The sequence below is a fragment of the Abrus precatorius genome, unplaced genomic scaffold (assembly GCF_003935025.1).
Source record: "Abrus precatorius isolate BTA unplaced genomic scaffold, Abrus_2018 Scaffold7, whole genome shotgun sequence".
NCBI lineage: Eukaryota > Viridiplantae > Streptophyta > Magnoliopsida > Fabales > Fabaceae > Abrus > Abrus precatorius.
In genome coordinates, this window is record NW_020874417.1 from 1,024,078 (window position 1) to 1,041,770 (window position 17,693).

Here is a 17,693-nt window from a genome sequence, read left to right on the forward strand (position 1 = left end):
AAAGTAACAAGTTATGGTTGCAAAGAGCAAGCATCGTAATACTACTACTGGATCCGTACTAACTAATAATGATTCAAAGATATCTCAGCATAGCTAGGTAAGGCTATTTTATTTATGCGCACGGTCACATTTTTTAGACTCTTTTTGAAGGAGAAATTATTGTATACTCTGAAAACAACAGTTGTATATGGTTTTGGCCACTCAACAAGTAACACGTGACAATATTTTTCACTTGTTAAATGGTTGAGCAATTAGCAACTAGTAATCTCGGATTGCAGAATAATTTCTGTGAAGGGGTATACTACGGTAAAGAAATTAAAGCTTAGTAGAGAACTACTCAAACTTGCATGGGAGGTACCACTACACTTTTTCTTTTCCCTGCTGAAAGGAGTATTTCATTATCTGACTCTAGCTACAATTCACTGTTTATTCTAGTTCTTTGGAGAAACATTTATTTTAAAATCTTCAGAACTTCTAGGGATCAGACATGCTTCCTATTCCTGTAGTAGCAAGTTTGTTGACAAGAGCTAGAGCGTTACTGGTTACATAATAGACTTTCAGAACCCGATTTAGCAGCAGTTTAATTTCTCTCTCCTTTTTTCCTTGAAACCCATGAAGGCAAGTATCTTCGTTAATGAGTGCTGCACTTATCCATGTCTTGATGTCTCCCGTCTGGGTCCCAAACGTGCTTCTGCTAAGCCTTCTGAGCACACCAAGTGATTTATGAAGCTCATAAAGGGCATCTGAAAAAGACTCAACGCAATCAGAAAGTGCAACTCTTTCTCTTCCTCTTATACGCCCGTGCCTCTTCAACTTTGCCAGATATGCTTCAACATTCTTAATCTCACCAATTGTCACTGACACTCCTGCTCTTGCCCACTTGCTGGGACTTCTTCCAGCACTGTTAGAGAATGGTGCTAGCGAGCGGACACAAAGTTTTTGATACCTAGTTACTCTACAAGCATCTCTAACGTTGTCTTTCCCTTTAGCAACTACCATTTGGTCAGTATTTGCGAGTAATGAAAGAAAAATAAACGGCAGCAGTAATGCATGGCATGAAATGCTGATCATTTTATCATAGAAAGACAAAGTAGTAGCTATTCTGCTAGTTTGGTATTAAAAGTACAAAAACATAATGAATAAAGTTAGGAATGACAGTATGGAGTTTTATAGTGGAATTGCTTGACTAGTTTTGAAAAAGGAAGGCTCTCTAGGAGCATTATATATGTTAGTCTTATGTCTCGCTTAATTGCACCTTTTGTGGAGGAGTTTGTTGCAAAGGCAAGAGACTAGTGAATTCAACTAAAAAGGTACATGGGTGGTGAACTATAGATGGGAAACGTAAGTAACGTGATCGGAAGGTGGGTTCTCTTTAATTTTGGATAAGAATACATGCTCTGCTTGCATAATATTGCAAGAGTTCCGGTGCTCTTGATTGTCACGAAGATTAAGCCATTCAAATTAAACACACAGTTTTGTTAACTTTAAGATTGAATTTAAACATATAAAAACAGTAATTTTTTTATTTAAAAACATAACATTTATTACACTTTTTAAATTTTCAAGATAATAAATACTTTATTTTCAATAAAAATTTACCACTTTTAGTTATTTATCCTCATCTACATTTCCCGATAAAAATTCCAATTTGGTTATAAAAAATTAAGCTTGATAATTATCATTACATAAATTAAGGCAGTTAAATGATAAGATCCATGAGAAAAATAAAATAAACAAATGGTTTGTAGCTAGCAAATTAAACTCCCGCGTTAGTTGTTAATAAAAGGGGAAAAAAAAAGTCAAATGTCAAGAAATGAAAATACACTAGATTAATTAGGAGAATTGAGTCATATTTATGACGAAGGAAGATATTTGAAAATAGAAAAATTATAAATAAATAAATATAAGAATGACTGCATAAGAAAATAATTGATGGCTTGAGAAGAAGTAAGGATTCAACCAAAATGTGACAACAATAACAAATCCATGATGCGGCAAATAGTCAAGTTATTAATTGAGATGTCAACAATACAAGTCACATCCCAACTTTTATATATGATAAATGGATTAACATTCATTTTAATCGATTTCACCAACCTGCTAACAAAAACCCTTAAAAAACGTACTTCGAGCCTTCGACTATTTGAAGAACTGTATTTTGCTGGTACTTGAATCGATGAAAAATTATAATTCGTCAGCCAACAAGATGCCATGTTGCTATTACTTGTATTTACGTCTAGTTCATAACCCCGCGCCAATAGAAAAATGCTAATGAAAATGAAGTCATAAGAAGAAAAACATGACGTAAGTAAACGAATCCGGCCTCAATCTTGTTTAGCTCACAAAGCCATGTTGGGTTTAATTATAAAATAATTGTAACAAGAAGTTTATTACTATTTGCCTTGACTTAAATCTAAAAGGCAAAAACCAGACGCTATGATTAGGCCACAGGTACATACGCAACGCAAGTAGTTACGAGGTTTAGTTTCTGTCATTAAAAGTAGAATTGAGAATTCGGTTCATCATCAATTTGTAACTTGAATTCCTCACAAATACATGTCCCACTACTCTACTTAGCAACTCGATCTGGCATGAATTTTTTTTACGGAAATCTCAACCTCTTCATTTGGCAAGCCAACTTCACCACTTATTGCTTCACACTACCGAGTCTAAGTGGGTCTGTGAAATGTCAAGGCTTGTGTAGGCACGAGTCCATCTTATGGTAGCATATGGCATGCAAAGTTATGTTTCTGCTCTCTTTGATTTCACCCTTTCAGCATAAATGTACTTTTTTATGTTCTGTTCTGTTCTTCTAAAATACACCAAAAATAAAACATTATCCATATGTTATATTTCATCTCGTAACTCTCCGTTTAACCTGTTTGCCAAATGTTATATATTTTATTCTTCGAAGTAAAATCGACCCGGGCATTGTCGGTAATACAAAAAATTGAGAGCAGAAAAACCATCAAATTTGCTAACTCTTAACTGAGGTGGCAACGTTCTCTCTCTTGCGCAAATACTCGGCAACCATATATACCAGCAGGACAAATCGTTAGTCACTAGTAAGATTATGGAGAAGTTTGAAACATTTCAGCATAGGATTGTTCGGCAAGATAAAAGGCAGTTCACACACCCAAATTATGACCTTAGCTATATCTATCAATTATATAGCTAAAAAACAGTTCTAGCGCATATATAACTCCCAAAATTGAATTTTATTATAGTGTCTAAGCCTGAACTAAGCAATCAACAATTTTTGAAATATTCAGCTAAAGAAGAATACTAGCAACACATTTTCTAACACTCTTTAATACTGAGCGAAATCTATGTGGGTTCCAATCCCAATTTAGTATAACCCACAAGGATTTTACTCAATAATAAAGAGTGTGTCTAACAATGTGTCGTTAACATTTTTCTTCAACCAAACATGCCTCTACAATTTGGCTGTGTCAGACTGTAAATTGAGTAAGCCTGATAGTTGTAAGTATCAGGTGTATTTTCATTTCTTTTTTCAATTCTATAGGGCACCGGGGAGGTCAGTGCTACAACAATTATAGATGGGATCTCATAAACACCACCTAAAAACCTCAAACTGCCCTTAAATTCGAACAGTTCAAATGTGATTTTAATCCTTATATTATCCATTGAGCTGTTGTTTTACTGTCAAGAAAATGTATCAGTACCTATATTGTCTCTCATTTCAGTTTTAGCTCCCTATCTTCGGGGTTTCAGTCTTTATAATTACACCCATTGGGTTTTAATCCGGGTACTTTCTATTTCTACTTTTAAAGGCTGTCCTTATTTTTCATAACAGATTGGTCCTTAGGAAACAAAACTTTAGTGATACGAAACAATAAGGATCGACAACCCATGAGCCCATTAATTTATGCGTGCATGAGCATGTGTACTTACAAGGACCAAACCCCAATTGAGTATAAACTATAGAACTGCAATCTTATTTAAACCAAATTAAATTATGCTGCAGGCAAATTAAACAAGCTGACAAACAGTTGGGCCACATTATGCGATCATACAACAAATAAAGGGTATCACATAGTTTTACCTGTCAGATTTATATCCTATCCACTCCACTAGATAAATTTGAAAGGGAACAAGTAGAAAAAAAAATAAAAATACAACCACAAAAAGGAATGTAAGCAGAAAATTTCAAGCACTCTCAGAAAAGGACTAGCACTACTACTTATTAATCCTAAACAAAAAATCTAGAAGAGGACACACTTTGTTCTAACCTCTTCTCTCCAATCCTTATCCTGACTTTCGAATAATTTCTTCTGATGGAAGTTCAAGCGTTGCCCCTGCATGATCTTTACCCGGCTTCACCACTGCGGCAAAAATTGATGAAAGGACTTAGTCTACTCAAATACAAATTTTATCAAATCAGCTCCTAGCACCTCCCAAAATAGAAAAGATGAAAGGAGAAATGAAAAATAATTGAACGTATAACTATAAGGATACTCATCGTAGGCAGGAAGGAGGGTATAAGATGTTTAGACAAATTGAATGCCTGCCTAAATTTAATGTGTTTGGAATATGCACATGAGATAATCACAGACATCTCAAATACCTCAATTCAGCTGAGATGTCCATTGTGTGAAGGAATGTGATGCACTTTCAAACCCCCAAGGGGGGCTTGTATGCTGGTGACCAAACTCAGATTTTTATAGGCAATGAAAGGTAATCGTTAATTCCTAATGGAAAATTCATAGCAGGAAGTGGCAGAAACATATCACATGTCACAATTGCAAATCCCATTCCCCTATTGATCAGGAAATCCGAAGATTCTTGCCCAAATAGCATTTCATGAAATAAGAAGCTTTTAGCTCAACCTTTGTCCTTATAATTATATCAAGTAAATTCAAAACAATACTAAATAGGAACACGATAAACAGAAAATGGAAACCCGAAAACACACACACCCACAGAGTCACTTAATAATAAACAGAAAACCGTATTTTCTATGGTACTCTACAGAAAACGCGAGTCTCTCAAGTAGTGAAAGATACATTTTCATGAAGAGGACGCAGTATGATTCAAAGTTGATGTTACTGAAAATTGCTAATGGCGATACATGAATGTGGCCAGAAGAATGAAAAAACGAAAAATTAACAAACAGGTGGAGAGCGTACCGTAACTGCCAGCGTCGGAATTGAGTTGTGCCTGTACGATCATGTTGGTGATGAAATGGGAGGCCTCTCCGGCTTCTTCGAGAAGCTTCGAGATCTCCGCCTCGGAAGTGACGTTCCTGTTCTCCTCGAACTTCTTCCTAACTTCCACCGCAGATTCCTTCAGCATCAGAGTGTCGCCGGAAAATGTTTTCCGAGCAGCTTTCAAAATCGCGCGGTATGCGCTTAGAACTTCTCCTCTCGCCATCTCTGATTATGTTGATCTCTCTTCTTCACCTTCCTCTTCTTCCTTTCGTTTCGTCTGTACCAGCACCCTGTGCTATTGCAATTTGAACGACGTCGTTATGCTTCAGTCCCTTTTTAAATTGATATAATTATGTAGACCATTTTTTTTTCAGTTTTTGAATAACATGACTAATATGATATTAGTCAACACTTAACTATAAAAATATAATGCAAATTGCTTTGTATATATTTCTAGGTAGACATGTTTGTTTAGCAGTAAGTATATTTTAAGGATGTATGTTTATTAAAAAATAAATTAAAAAGAGAGAGAAATAGAAATAGTTATATTTTATGTCATATCCGGTATTTTTTTAGTGTTATCTATGATAAATAACGACTGATATTTTTTTTTTCAAATTATATGAAGTAAAATCTAATTTTTAAATATATTAATTGGTGATTTTTTTAACATTTATTTATTATAAAATTGATGTTAACGAGATATATATTTTTTAACATCTTAACCAATAATTAAGAGTCTAAAAATATGTAATGAAGCATTTTTCATAATCCTAATTATGTTTTGTCTCAATCCTCTTACTAAATTCATCTTCACATTTTATTCCAAACATCATCCCATGCTCAATATCGGTGTTCAAAGTTTGTGGGACTACATAATCATGGATTGTGATAAAAATTCGGTTGTGATCCAACTATCAAACAGGAACTAACTTGGAACAAAAAATGGATTGTGATAAAAATTCATAGAAGATTAATGGCAGTTTAGTATTTTTGGACTTTTCAAACGAAAACCATACATGCTACAATATTCTTGCTCAAAAAATTTTTTAACCATGTTCAATGAATTTGTATGACTGAAACTAAAATTGGAACACATCCAAAACACAAAATCCAAAGCGCAAAACTTTCTGCGTCCGTCCTCGTACATATTTTCCATATTACAAATCTTTACAGTAAGTATATCACTTCATATTTGCACCAAAATCTACAGAAGCTGATTGATTCCTCATCATCATACTTTGCAAAAATACTTCGGATATTGATTTGGCAAATGGGTCAGGCCGGGAAGTTGAAGCATTAAATGGATGCTCTAAAAAACCGCATAGTCAGGGATTCAAGCACAAAAGAAGCTAGTCCCAGTTCCTTGTTGAATAACACAGAATTTTGTCACGTTCATAGTCACAGATGTCTGCCATAGTTACCTTATTGCATCAACCATTCTACAATCATGCTTCCTGCGTCGGCATCTATGATGTGATTTCTGATCTAGCAAGGTGTTCTCCCCAACCATCTCCATTTTAGAATCTACAGGTGGTGCAATGAAGATGAAGTCAGTCTCTGAAACAGCCAATTACAAGTACCAGTTTTATGCAACAACTGCTGTAGTAGACAACACTTTTAGAAGATATTTCTATGAAATTCAAATGCTATAATCAACTAAGAACACAATAACCTTTAAGCTATCCACTTTGGCACAATGCATTAGTTTGTGTATCCACAGGCACGTGCGACAGAGGATCACTGACGTTTATCAGGGAAGCATTTAGCTTCTAATCCTAATGACAACAAGGCATATAAAATGAAATTTCTACTTAAACTGTCATGGAATGCTATACAACAGTGAGATTCAAAATCTTTAAGAAAAGGTAGTTAGCAAACAGTAGAGCAAATTCTCACCAGGCAACAATAGAAATAGAAACAACACAATTTCTCATTAAAGTGCTTTTGCTATTACTATTGATTAATCAACATCTTCAAAATGTTTATTTTCCGTATCTAAAAAGTTATTGTCAAAACAGTAATGTCACTTTCCAAACAACCTTCTATTTTCAGAAGTCAAATAACTGTGTTTTTGTCACAAATATACATGTAACTTCATATTAGCACATCCAGAAAAAGAATTATCTGAACAATGTGCACTTTCCACCCCACAATAGTTTGTTCTCAACTTCAATTGTGTTGTTCAACCCATTAACTTGTGCTCACTGAGACCTCAAACCCCAACCCTTAAACCTAGATTCTGCAAAGAGTTTTCTTGGCATGCTCTCCAAACATCTTGCTGAGCATCTCGAAAGTGGGAATCAACTTTGCTGGTAACAGCAGCATTTTTAAACAAGTTTCACTTCATGGCAGTAGCACCACATGGCTGTCATATTTCTCAGGGCATGGTTGGGGATGATGTCCCTGTTGACTAGAGTCTGACCCATCTGGTGCCACTTGTTGTACCCAAAATCTATCCAGAGCTCAATGGATCTCCGTGTCTGTTCCTTTGCCATCAAATCACCAATGGAAAATATTTTTTTCTTCTTTTTTTCGTTTCCCATCACAAAGTCCAGCACCCTATTTTCTTCTTTACATTTTTAAAACAGATTTACAAGTATCTACCAAAAAATAGTAAATTTTAAGATGTAAGAAATATTACTCCATCAACGTTATCAAAGCATATTCAAACACACAGGCTAAATATTTGGAACACTATAACTCTAGAATTGAGTATAATATCACCAAGTTGATGATCGCACACCAGAGTTTCCAAGGAGAAACAAAACAACCTCTGTAGACATGGTTGTGCTTATAAAAGATCTAAAGACAAGCAAAAAGTTCAGAACATTAAAGTAAGCAACAACCTAAGCAACTAACAGGAGAAACAAAGGCTGATAAATTACCTCCAAGTTGGTGGCCCCAAAATAACAATCTTGGATCATCCTCTTCCTCATCAAACTCATCCCCATATCCAAACTCAGCATCCCCACGATAACCGGGTTCACTACCATAACCCGATTCATTCCCATTAGCATCAGAACACCCACTCACACCAAACCCAATACCCACATTCTCCTTCTCTCCACTCCCCCCATCCCTCTCTCTCTCCCTCCTCGAATTTTTCGCTTCGCTCACATCCGAAGACCAATTGGCATCGCCGTTGCCAAACAGCTCCCCACTAGAGTCGGTGCCCATGGCCACCGGGAAATCGGAGCAGGTGCCGTAGGCGGCGGAAGCTCCGACGGAGCAGCAGCGGCGCGTGCCACTCCGATCGCTGCTGCGCCCGGAGACGGATCTGGAGCCGCGTCGGCGCCTCTTGCGAGCGACGAGGCGGTAATTAGCAGTACGGTTAGGGTGGTTGGTGGTGGTGGCGTCGTCGTCGGCGAGTGTGAGTTTTGACATGTCAAGGGAAAACGACGTCGTGGCTCGATCGGAGAGGCAAGGTCGCTTGTAGTAGTAAGGTTTTGGGTTGGGGTGGGACCCTTCTTGAAGCTTGAAGGGTTTCCAGCCGCGTAGCTGGAGCAGGCACGAGTCTATGGAGTGGCGTGAATCGAGAGGCTTGTGCGACATTGACTGAGTCATTACAGAGGAAAAAAGAGTAGAAAGATGAAGCAATTGAATCGTGAATTCTCTTCTTCTCTTCTCTGAGCCGAATCACGAGGTTGATTGAGACTTGTAATGAGAGAGAGAGAGACAGACAGAGCTGGGAAGTGAAGGATTTTGAGCTCACGGGAACTGAAATTTTGCATTTCAGAAGATTCTCCACACATAAATGGGTCCCACTCCCACTCCCTCCACTAATCACTGCCATGTTGTGATTGAAATTGAAGTGAAGGTCGTTTAGATGTAAGAAAATGCTAATTAAGTATGACCTCAAGGATATTTATTAAGGCATAGAAATGAAAATATTTTATTAAAAAAACATATTTATTCTCTGCATTTTAATATATTTTTAATAAAAAATTATTATTTTTAATTAAAGTTTTAAGAATAATAATATTAAAATACTTGAAAGAAGTTGTTATTACTTATTTTGACTTAAGACCAACAATTATGTTAAATATTTGAAAAAAAGTTGATATTTAAAGTAGTCAAGTAGTCTTGCACTCATAAGATTAAGAAAATATATGTGGTTTAAAAAATTGTTATTTTGTCAAATATTTTTAAAATTTATTTAATATAATAAAATATTTATTATTGGTATATTTATTTTTTAAAATTAAAAAATTAAAAAATAGTCGTATAATTTTTTAATTATTCATTTAGAAAATAAATTTAATAATATCTGTGCGGTGGACTAAAAAATTACCGACTAGAATACTTCAAATGCTTGTGCAGGTATGTTGGCTAGGAAAACAGTTTGAGATCATCTAATGCGTATAATTTTACACTATCAATTAATTAGAATACACTATAAATATAAATTTTAAATTATATATAAATTATTTATTTTTGCTGATATAACAGTTCATGATTGAATGAATGTAAAAAAATTAACACTCTAAGTGTATTTAAATTAAACTCAATATTATTAATTTTTTCCCCTTTTCTCATGACTACTTCATTTTAGGAAAACTATATTGTAATTAAATGAGAATATATAATTTATAATTATATATAAGCTAGCCAGTAAAGATATCAATACATAAATTAGTTATTATTGAAAATATTACACTACCAACATTTTTATTTCTCCGTTTTATTTCCAAGTGTAGAAACGTTCAATTAGTTGTATTAGGGTGACATAATCTTGCTTTTTATTTGTTCCATAATTTTCTTGCTCATGTTGCCAAGATTTACTGTATTCACACTTTGAACGTCCACGCTCGCCTCGATTCGCTGATGTATGCTGATTTGCAAATTAATTGAAATTGTGGTAAAAAGCTTTATTATTATTATTATTATATCTAAAAAAATCAACTAGTTACCATAATGTTACGGTGGTTCAATGGAAGTGATCGGAAAATGGGGGCAAAGCTCGCTAAATACTGGTGCACGGAGGTAAGATGAGAAAGCAACAAGTGTTCTCGTGATTTGCAAAGAATTAATGGTGCAACAAAATTTAAAGGATACATCACAGTTTTGCCTTCGTTTTAGTTTGGCAAAACTATTCAAGGCACTAATGGAAGTAACGACTAAATAAACATTATGTAATATTATGTTGAACTTCCACCTAGAATTGAGTCACTGAGCCTCCAGATAAGTTCAAAACTAAACCCCATATGCCCATGACTAATTTTTCTGAATTTTATACAGATGATTTTTAATAGTAGCAACATAGTCACCGAAAAGCTTTTTAGTGGGAGGGTGCAGGCCGAAAACATATGAGAAGGGCCTTGATATCAACATTGGCCTCCTAACGTCAACTTTGTCATATACTTCTCCAAAGCTTGTTTCGTCAAAAGCAAACGACTCTGTAAGGATGAAGAAACATTCTCTTCCCAAACGTTCTACCTGAAACCACAAAATTACAATCAGTGAGGTAAGCTATCACCGCTGCCACCATCATAACGATTGGTTGCATAAGGAGTTCCACATATATCTATTGACATCTACTTTCTAAACAAATGTGGGTATACTTTTCAATGCATCAGCGAGCTTTCGCGCTTCTAAATATGTAGCACGGCTTTTTACAGACCAATTTGGGACATCAACGTAATGTCTTTATCAAATAAGTAACATTAGTCTCCAACGTAATAAAAAACACTTTTATAACCATGTGCATAAGCACTCACCTGTAGTTGGGAAAACCTGATATTATTCATGGTTATGATAATTTGCACCTCGCGCAAATCATCAGCCAAAATTCGAATGAATAGATACTCAAAAAAGCTTTGCAAGACTTTCTTTTGTCCATCCAAGTCTTCACCATAGCTCTCAAAGCATGGGAACCACAGTACACATTGAACTTCATTCCAAGGAATAAGGTTCTGCCCAGCTTTGGCAATGATTGTTTGGTAAGGGTGATTTAGACCCCATAAAATTCTGGCTCCTGTCAGTGATGGTTCTGTTATGGTTGTTTCGGACAAACATGTAGTTGAAATTATTTTAGATGGATGAAAGCAGCAAGCAAGGCGTGAGGAGAAATGCAAATCAGTGTCGTCCAATATAAGAATTAATCTGTTGGTAGATTTGGGAAACAAATTTAGAAGGGATGCAGCATTGACGTCATTATCTTCTGGCAGACAAACGTTTGGCCTGAATGACCCTGCTGATCGACCCATATCATGTGAAAATAAACAAGACTCTCCTCTTCGGCAACCCTGTTATGATGAATGAAAATCATAATCATAATAACGGTAGCAACATAATGAAGTCAGTGTGTCAAACAAACCAAATTACCTGCAAAGAAAAGAAGAATTTGCATTGGGGTTTCTTTGCAAATGAATGAGAAAATAAACAATTACTGCCTCTATTACAGGATCCCTGAATGAAATATACACAAGGAGGATTCTTCCCAATGACATCAAAATTATCAAAACCAACACCGTCCAATTGATGGCTTAGAGCATCCTCTGCGTATTGAGCTCTTGTCTGTTCAATGCCAGAAAGGAAAATCCAACCTTTTTCAGAAAAAGGAAACTTTTTCATAACAAATATTTTATGCACTAGAAATCAAAAGGACACTACCTCTTTAATAATTGCAGAAAACATTTTGGCCACATCATTACTGTGAAAGTGATTTGAAGTAACATACGGAACTGCAATACATTCTTTTGTTTCACCTGATGGTTCAAGACCTTCCTCATCTGCAGCAACCACATTTTTATGCACACTTGACTGACTTCTTAACAGGCAAGTGTGTTTAAATTCACAAGGATCATAATAGGGTGGTAGGCCACGAAAGGAGCTCAAAAATTTTGGCCGGAACCGATGTACTGAATTTAGTATATCATCAACTGTAAAGATCAGAATAAAGGATTAACAAAATTATAACTATAAGAAGAAACAACAAAACGTTTCCACTTTCATTTGGAAAAAACCAAAAGAAAACACATTCTGAAATATAACAGATCTGTACAAATTTCAGACGCCTGATACAGAGATGACAGGGAGAGATTATGAAAAGAACACCAATCTTCCTCAAGCTCATGCGTCTGTTGTATAGCAGGATATATAGTATCAGCCTTCAGAACCCGCTTCAAATGTTCAAGCCGGTACTGATCCTGCATATGACTTCATTATCAAATTTATATGACCTCTCTAAAGTATTACATAAATGGCAAATCTTATTTCCAGGAAAGTAAGGGCTTGTGCACCCATTCACTTGTGGATAAAATTCTTTCAATTAAATATCCATCACTTCAAAACCGTTTTGTCTTCCACCTTTCACAACAAATCCTCATTCAGATACTGAATGATGTCAACATATTCAGTAATACAAATAGCAAGGGCATACAACTTTACCTTGAAAATATGCTGCCAAAACTCAAATGCACAAAAGTTACCCATGAATTCCATCTCCTTTCGACCAGTTAAGATCGTTCGGTCATCGTAATACCAATCAATGTACTTTGCAAACTGATGAAAATGAAAAGACTCAATTAGTAAATAAGTAAAGGCTCATAAACATAAAAAAAATCAGAGCAGTAGGAATAGAAGGCCAGCTCAACTCAGACATTACCAATTCATCCTCACCAAATGGATGAATGATGGGTAATGGTTGTGTATCCATCATTATACCCAACAAGATGCCCTCACGTAGCATTCCAATGTCTCCAAACTTGAGAACAAGAACAGAAGCATCAAATGACAAAGAAAAACTGGAAAGTAAGCGTCCATAAAATGTAGGTTCATAACGGCCCCTTGGGGGTGCCTTTTCCAGTGCATGCATCTGAACAAGCAAATTGAAAGCATCCTCAACAACTTGAGGATCTGGTGGATCCAAAGCTTTCTGCAAAAGAACTGCCATCGAATCCATCAGTCCAACATACACATAATTGGCAATCATTAAATGGTCGTATATTTGATCAGTAATATATTATAGTTAACACGTTGAGACAAAGAATTCACAAACTCTAACTACATTGCACAGTTTCATTTTATGACAATTCTAAAAGCTATTCCAATTATTCGTGTATCTTTCCTTCTTTTTTCTTAAAAAAAAAAAAACAACAAATTTCCTCCTTGCCATTAACCTCTGATAGAATGGTGTAACAATCAAAGTCATTTTATTGAGATGTTTTCCATCAATTTAAACATTAGCCAATGAAAGTTATGCCTCACATATTTTCTCTTGTTCTGGAGTCGCTTAGTAATGGGATTCTTAAATGACAAAATCAGTATAAACACAACATAAATTTCAAGTCAAATTGATAACCTCTTCCTATATAGTTTATAATCTCCACTATTATTAAGATTGCAGTAACTTTTAGTATGTATACAATTATCCAAAATGTTATTTGGTATAAATTTTTCCTCAAACAAGCATTAATAGTAACATCATTTTCTACCAAGAAATCAAGGTCGTGTTAACTTACTTTTTGGATCATTGATAGCCTTGGATCCAGCACAGCATATCGAAAGAACTTGCAGCCTCAATGATAATTTAAGAATAGTTGGACTCTCATGATCCTTGAGATTGTTGAAAAATGATCTGGTGACTAACCTATAAATTTTTCCATCACAAGTTCGACCTGTTCTTCCTCTACGTTGTTCAGCCTACATGATCATGAGACTAAGTGATTAGCATATAGGAGGAACAAATTAGCACATAGGAACATGATTGTTTGTGTTGTACCTGAGACTTGGAAACCCAAACAAGCTCTGTAGATTCCTTTTTCCGGGACTTGTCCCAATAGACTTGTAATGATCGGCACGAATCAATCACAAAAGCAACCTTAGGTATTGTCACAGATGATTCAGCAATATTGGTAGCCAATATTACCTGAAAGACAGCAACCACAATCATAAATTGTGAATAACTGGAAGAATAAATTTCTTTAGGAAATAATTTTGAAATAAAAAATAACTATACCATTGGCTGAATTAACTATAATGTACCTTTCGATGTGACTTCCAAATCTTCATAGCCATAAGAGCTTGCTCAGTTTCAATGCTACGATGTAAGATATGAAGTTTAAAAGTTGGTTCAAGTGGCTTCAGAAGGCGCCATTGCTGCTCCAGTGAATAATAGGTGGGAAGGAATACCAGAATGCTTTTCTCAATATCTGGCTCATTCTCATGAATATTCAACACCAGATCATGAATAAGGTTGTGCAATTCAGGCTTAATGTAAGCATCGGAAAGATCCAGACCACGAGAATATTTTGAATTCATTAATTCTGAACTTATCCCAAGAGTTTCAGATATCTGTGCAGACAAACATCAGAACCATCATCACTGTTATCACATCTGTGAAATGTGTTTCAGAAACATAATGATGTGACGTGCATATTGAACAGCATCCATATCATATTTTATCATGCATAATAATATATAACATATATTAATATGGATATGGTCCTGAGCTTCTTATTAGAAAAAATAATGAGATTTATTGTTTATTTATTTCACCTGTCTTTGAAAACATGCATTAAAAATTACTCCTACAGTCACATCAACTAGCTTATAAGACACAATCTGCTAACTTATTAATGTTCATAAACTAAAGCTGCTATTCACTAATAGAAATTTATTACCACTTCAAAGTCCATACAATATAGGGATGCTAAAAACTGTCAATAGTTTTGATAAGTTACTCAAATACTAAGGCTTAATATCCTACATAAGATTCATCAACAGTGTCATAAATATACAAAAACTCAATTCTGATTTAGTTGGTAATATTTTAAAAGAACAGCTGGGCTTCACATGCAAGAAACAAGAAAACATATTGACCACAGATGTTTCCAAAGTCAAATTGTTTTGTGCCCAAAAAAATTTTGAAGGTGAAGAATAAATTTAAAATACAACATAGATAAGATACACAAAACTGATATAGAGATTTCAGGCAATTAGAAAGAAGAAATTCTCATGTAGTATAAGCACATGCCTGATCAAGATATAAAACACTTCGTTGAAAAACAATTCTTTGGTTTGAACTAGGAATTGGAAGAACTTCAACTCGTTCACCTCTACCAAGATCTCCAAAGTACTCCCTGTATCTTGAAATATCAAAAGTTGCAGACATCAAAACCACCCTGCAAAATCATAAAAATATTAGATCCACCAAGCAACTACTTGCCTCTTATATTGAAATGAGTAGTTGTCTTTTTAACAGGTCCAGCCTAGCAGTAAAGACTCAAAGTAAATAGTGTTCTTGACTTTGATCCTCTTCATAATCCGATAATTGGAAAGATACACAAAATCATTTAAAACAAAAATGAGATGCTAAAACAGCAATTAAACAAACAATTATATATCCCTCTCCTAATCTGGAAATATACAATTAATGCCTCAAATATCTATATCCACGTCCAGCGTTGAAAAGAATGTCAAACAGGATAAATAAATATATTAAATGAGAATCAATGCAGAAAATGAAAGGATTGCCACAAATAAGAATTCCACCCTGACCACTTACAAAACCAAGATGCTAACCTTAGGTCATTGTTCTTCAACAAAAATTGCTTCACACAAACAAGTACAAGATCAGACTCCACTGATCTTTCATGTACTTCATCAAGAATAATAACCTTGTACTTCAGTGCAGTCAAGCCCTTCTCTTGCAGTTCTTCCAACAACACTCCAGCAGTTTTAAAAATAATCTTTGAACTGCAGTACAGCAATACACATACAAAGAGAAACAAATTAAGCATGAGCTTCCAATGCAATCTAAACAAGAAAATGATAAGAAGTAAACAAAGACAACGCAAGTGCCATATTGCTTTCTTGAAATGGATTCCCCATGACAAATGACAATGTAGCCAACTTTATTGTATCATGCAGGTGTTAACAATTAATCTACTACTGTCACAAAAACAAATCAAACATTAAAAAAAGGTGGGTGTACAAATTCTTCCTTAGAATGGAATTTTAAAGACAAATAGCAATGCATTCAACATTAACTTCGTTATATGCAAGTGTTTACAATTAGCGTACTGTTGTCAAAAGGCAAAACATGCATGTCAGTAATGACATAGGCAATAACATCCTTGCGTCCTTGTCAAAAAAATTATTTATTTTATTAAAAAGAAAAAAATCTTCCATGATGATGAATGACCAGACCTCTCATACAAATTTGAGTCAATTTTACGCTCTATAATATCAAGCCTGTTTATTGCTAAAGAAACAAGGAGGCCATGATGGAAGAATTGACCAAATAATCATCGCATTAAAAAGTATTGCTACAGAAATAAATATGAACCAGTTTAAGTGTGTCTGGAATACCTTGCTGAAAAGTGCCTTGAATGTCCAATATGATATCCAACTTCTTCACCCAATTCACAATTTCGAGCTTTTGCAACCATTTTGGCCACTGCAACAACAGCAAATCTCCTAGGCAATGTGCACAGAATGGGTGACATGTTTTCTTCCAGGAGAAACTGTGGAATTTGTGAACTTTTCCCTTGAGAGGAAAGGAAACAGTAATGTCAACAGATGGTAAGAATGATCGACAACTACAAACCCTGTTCCTTTTGAATGACATTTCTAACAAACCAGAAATGATAGCCAAAATTAGCAAGGTAAATTTCTTTCATATACATAAATTCATGGAAGTGCAACAGAGGTAAAAGTGAGAATCCTTACTTTCAGTTATGCACAACCATTTTGCTGAACTTGACCAGGATATAAGAAGAGATGAAGACATAGAACATAAGTTATACATACAGATAAAAGTTCCTGAGTGTTCCTGGCTTTTTATTTCTTTCATAAATGCATGTAGTTTCATAAATCCACGATTGCAAGTGAGAATATCAACAACTTAGGAGCCATTTCGTTTGAAAAAACAATTTTGTTCTCGTTTTCTGTTTTTACTGACATATTTTAAAATTAAGAATGAAAACACAAATAAATATTGTCATCCTAATAACTCCAAAAGAGAAAGAGACATTATATCATATCAAGACGAAAAATCCACGAGAAACGCAACCAGTAAAAACTTTCATGCATTATTTTTCAGCGAAGTCATCGTCCAGTAAACACAAACACCAAATCAGCAAATGTACTAAGATAAAGCCTCCTACAATATACTCAATGCACGTAAAACGGAATAACACAAATTCAAATACAGTCCAACCAAAACAAAGTTCAAGCATCAAACCAAAAAGTAAGAGGCGGAAAAGCAAACGCAATTTAGAAAGTTCTACCACAGCCGGCCTCGCCGACGATAAGCGTGACGCGATTGTCTTGAATCTTCTCGATGATCTTCTTCCGGAGAGACATCACAGGCAAGTGAGAGAAACTGGACTGCGATAATGGTGAAGAGTATGAGGTATGAGGCGAAGGAGACGACGATGACGAGGGCGACGCCATTCTCAGAATTCAGAAACCGTCAATCACACTTTCTCAGTTTCTCTGCATTTGAAGAAGACGAAAAACTTAGTAAGGAAGGAGTGAGGAGTCACAGCCATGTCACTTTAATATAGGAAAGGT

General features: G+C 35.2%; 4 protein-coding genes across 8 annotated transcripts; all 4 read right to left on the minus strand.

Moving 5' to 3' along the window:
- Positions 1–425: 425 nt before the first annotated feature.
- Positions 426–4,412, minus strand: LOC113873372 (pectinesterase inhibitor 6-like). The gene has a single exon (XM_027511469.1). It carries the CDS (start codon positions 1,069–1,071, stop codon positions 475–477), a length of 597 nt encoding a protein of 198 aa, XP_027367270.1. The 5' UTR covers positions 1,072–4,412; the 3' UTR covers positions 426–474.
- Positions 4,143–5,503, minus strand: LOC113873373 (mitochondrial zinc maintenance protein 1, mitochondrial). The gene is made up of 2 exons (XM_027511470.1): positions 5,151–5,503; positions 4,143–4,346 (listed from the first exon to the last, which is right to left on the minus strand). Exons 1-2 carry the CDS (start codon positions 5,392–5,394, stop codon positions 4,270–4,272), a joined length of 321 nt encoding a protein of 106 aa, XP_027367271.1. The 5' UTR covers positions 5,395–5,503; the 3' UTR covers positions 4,143–4,269.
- A 638-nt stretch (positions 5,504–6,141) lies between these two features.
- LOC113872568 lies at positions 6,142–8,874 on the minus strand. Of its 5 annotated transcripts, none has more exons than XR_003505890.1 (3): positions 8,060–8,874; positions 6,847–6,949; positions 6,210–6,698 (listed from the first exon to the last, which is right to left on the minus strand). XR_003505890.1 is itself a non-coding variant. In XM_027510210.1 (3 exons), exons 1-3 carry the CDS (start codon positions 8,736–8,738, stop codon positions 6,660–6,662), a joined length of 786 nt encoding a protein of 261 aa, XP_027366011.1. In that variant the 5' UTR covers positions 8,739–8,874; the 3' UTR covers positions 6,234–6,659. The 5 variants fall into 5 exon arrangements, 4 of the variants coding, with proteins under 4 accessions (XP_027366012.1, XP_027366011.1, XP_027366010.1 ...); XM_027510210.1 differs by having other exon boundaries at positions 6,234–6,698; positions 6,847–6,914; XM_027510211.1 differs by lacking the exon at positions 6,847–6,949 and having other exon boundaries at positions 6,142–6,698.
- Positions 8,875–10,166: 1,292 nt separating this feature from the next.
- On the minus strand, positions 10,167–17,646 carry LOC113873158 (DExH-box ATP-dependent RNA helicase DExH8). The gene is made up of 14 exons (XM_027511160.1): positions 17,408–17,646; positions 16,488–16,665; positions 15,699–15,872; positions 15,151–15,298; positions 14,160–14,468; positions 13,897–14,043; positions 13,637–13,817; positions 12,781–13,061; positions 12,564–12,677; positions 12,178–12,322; positions 11,787–12,055; positions 11,499–11,690; positions 10,892–11,419; positions 10,167–10,610 (listed from the first exon to the last, which is right to left on the minus strand). Exons 1-14 carry the CDS (start codon positions 17,571–17,573, stop codon positions 10,389–10,391), a joined length of 3,054 nt encoding a protein of 1,017 aa, XP_027366961.1. The 5' UTR covers positions 17,574–17,646; the 3' UTR covers positions 10,167–10,388.
- Between the last annotated feature and the right edge of the window lie 47 nt (positions 17,647–17,693).

What these genes read in the sequence shown, in the direction of transcription:
- LOC113873158 (XM_027511160.1), bottom strand. Translation starts at nt 17,573, where the DNA reads ATGGCGTCGCCCTCGTCATCGTCGTCTCCTTCGCCTCATACCTCATAC. An exon ending in TTTGGAAGTCACATCGAAAG is followed by an intron (nt 14,044 to 14,159) that starts GTACATTATAGT and finishes GCTGTCTTTCAG; the next exon opens with GTAATATTGGCTACCAATAT. An exon ending in GTATCAGGCGTCTGAAATTT is followed by an intron (nt 12,056 to 12,177) that starts GTACAGATCTGT and finishes TGATCTTTACAG; the next exon opens with TTGATGATATACTAAATTCA.
- LOC113872568 (XM_027510209.1), bottom strand. Translation starts at nt 8,738, where the DNA reads ATGACTCAGTCAATGTCGCACAAGCCTCTCGATTCACGCCACTCCATA. An exon ending in TTGGGGCCACCAACTTGGAG is followed by an intron (nt 6,732 to 8,059) that starts GTAATTTATCAG and finishes TGGCTGTTTCAG; the next exon opens with AGACTGACTTCATCTTCATT.
- LOC113873373 (XM_027511470.1), bottom strand. Translation starts at nt 5,394, where the DNA reads ATGGCGAGAGGAGAAGTTCTAAGCGCATACCGCGCGATTTTGAAAGCT. An exon ending in TTCCGACGCTGGCAGTTACG is followed by an intron (nt 4,347 to 5,150) that starts GTACGCTCTCCA and finishes TTTTTGCCGCAG; the next exon opens with TGGTGAAGCCGGGTAAAGAT.
- LOC113873372 (XM_027511469.1), bottom strand. Translation starts at nt 1,071, where the DNA reads ATGATCAGCATTTCATGCCATGCATTACTGCTGCCGTTTATTTTTCTT.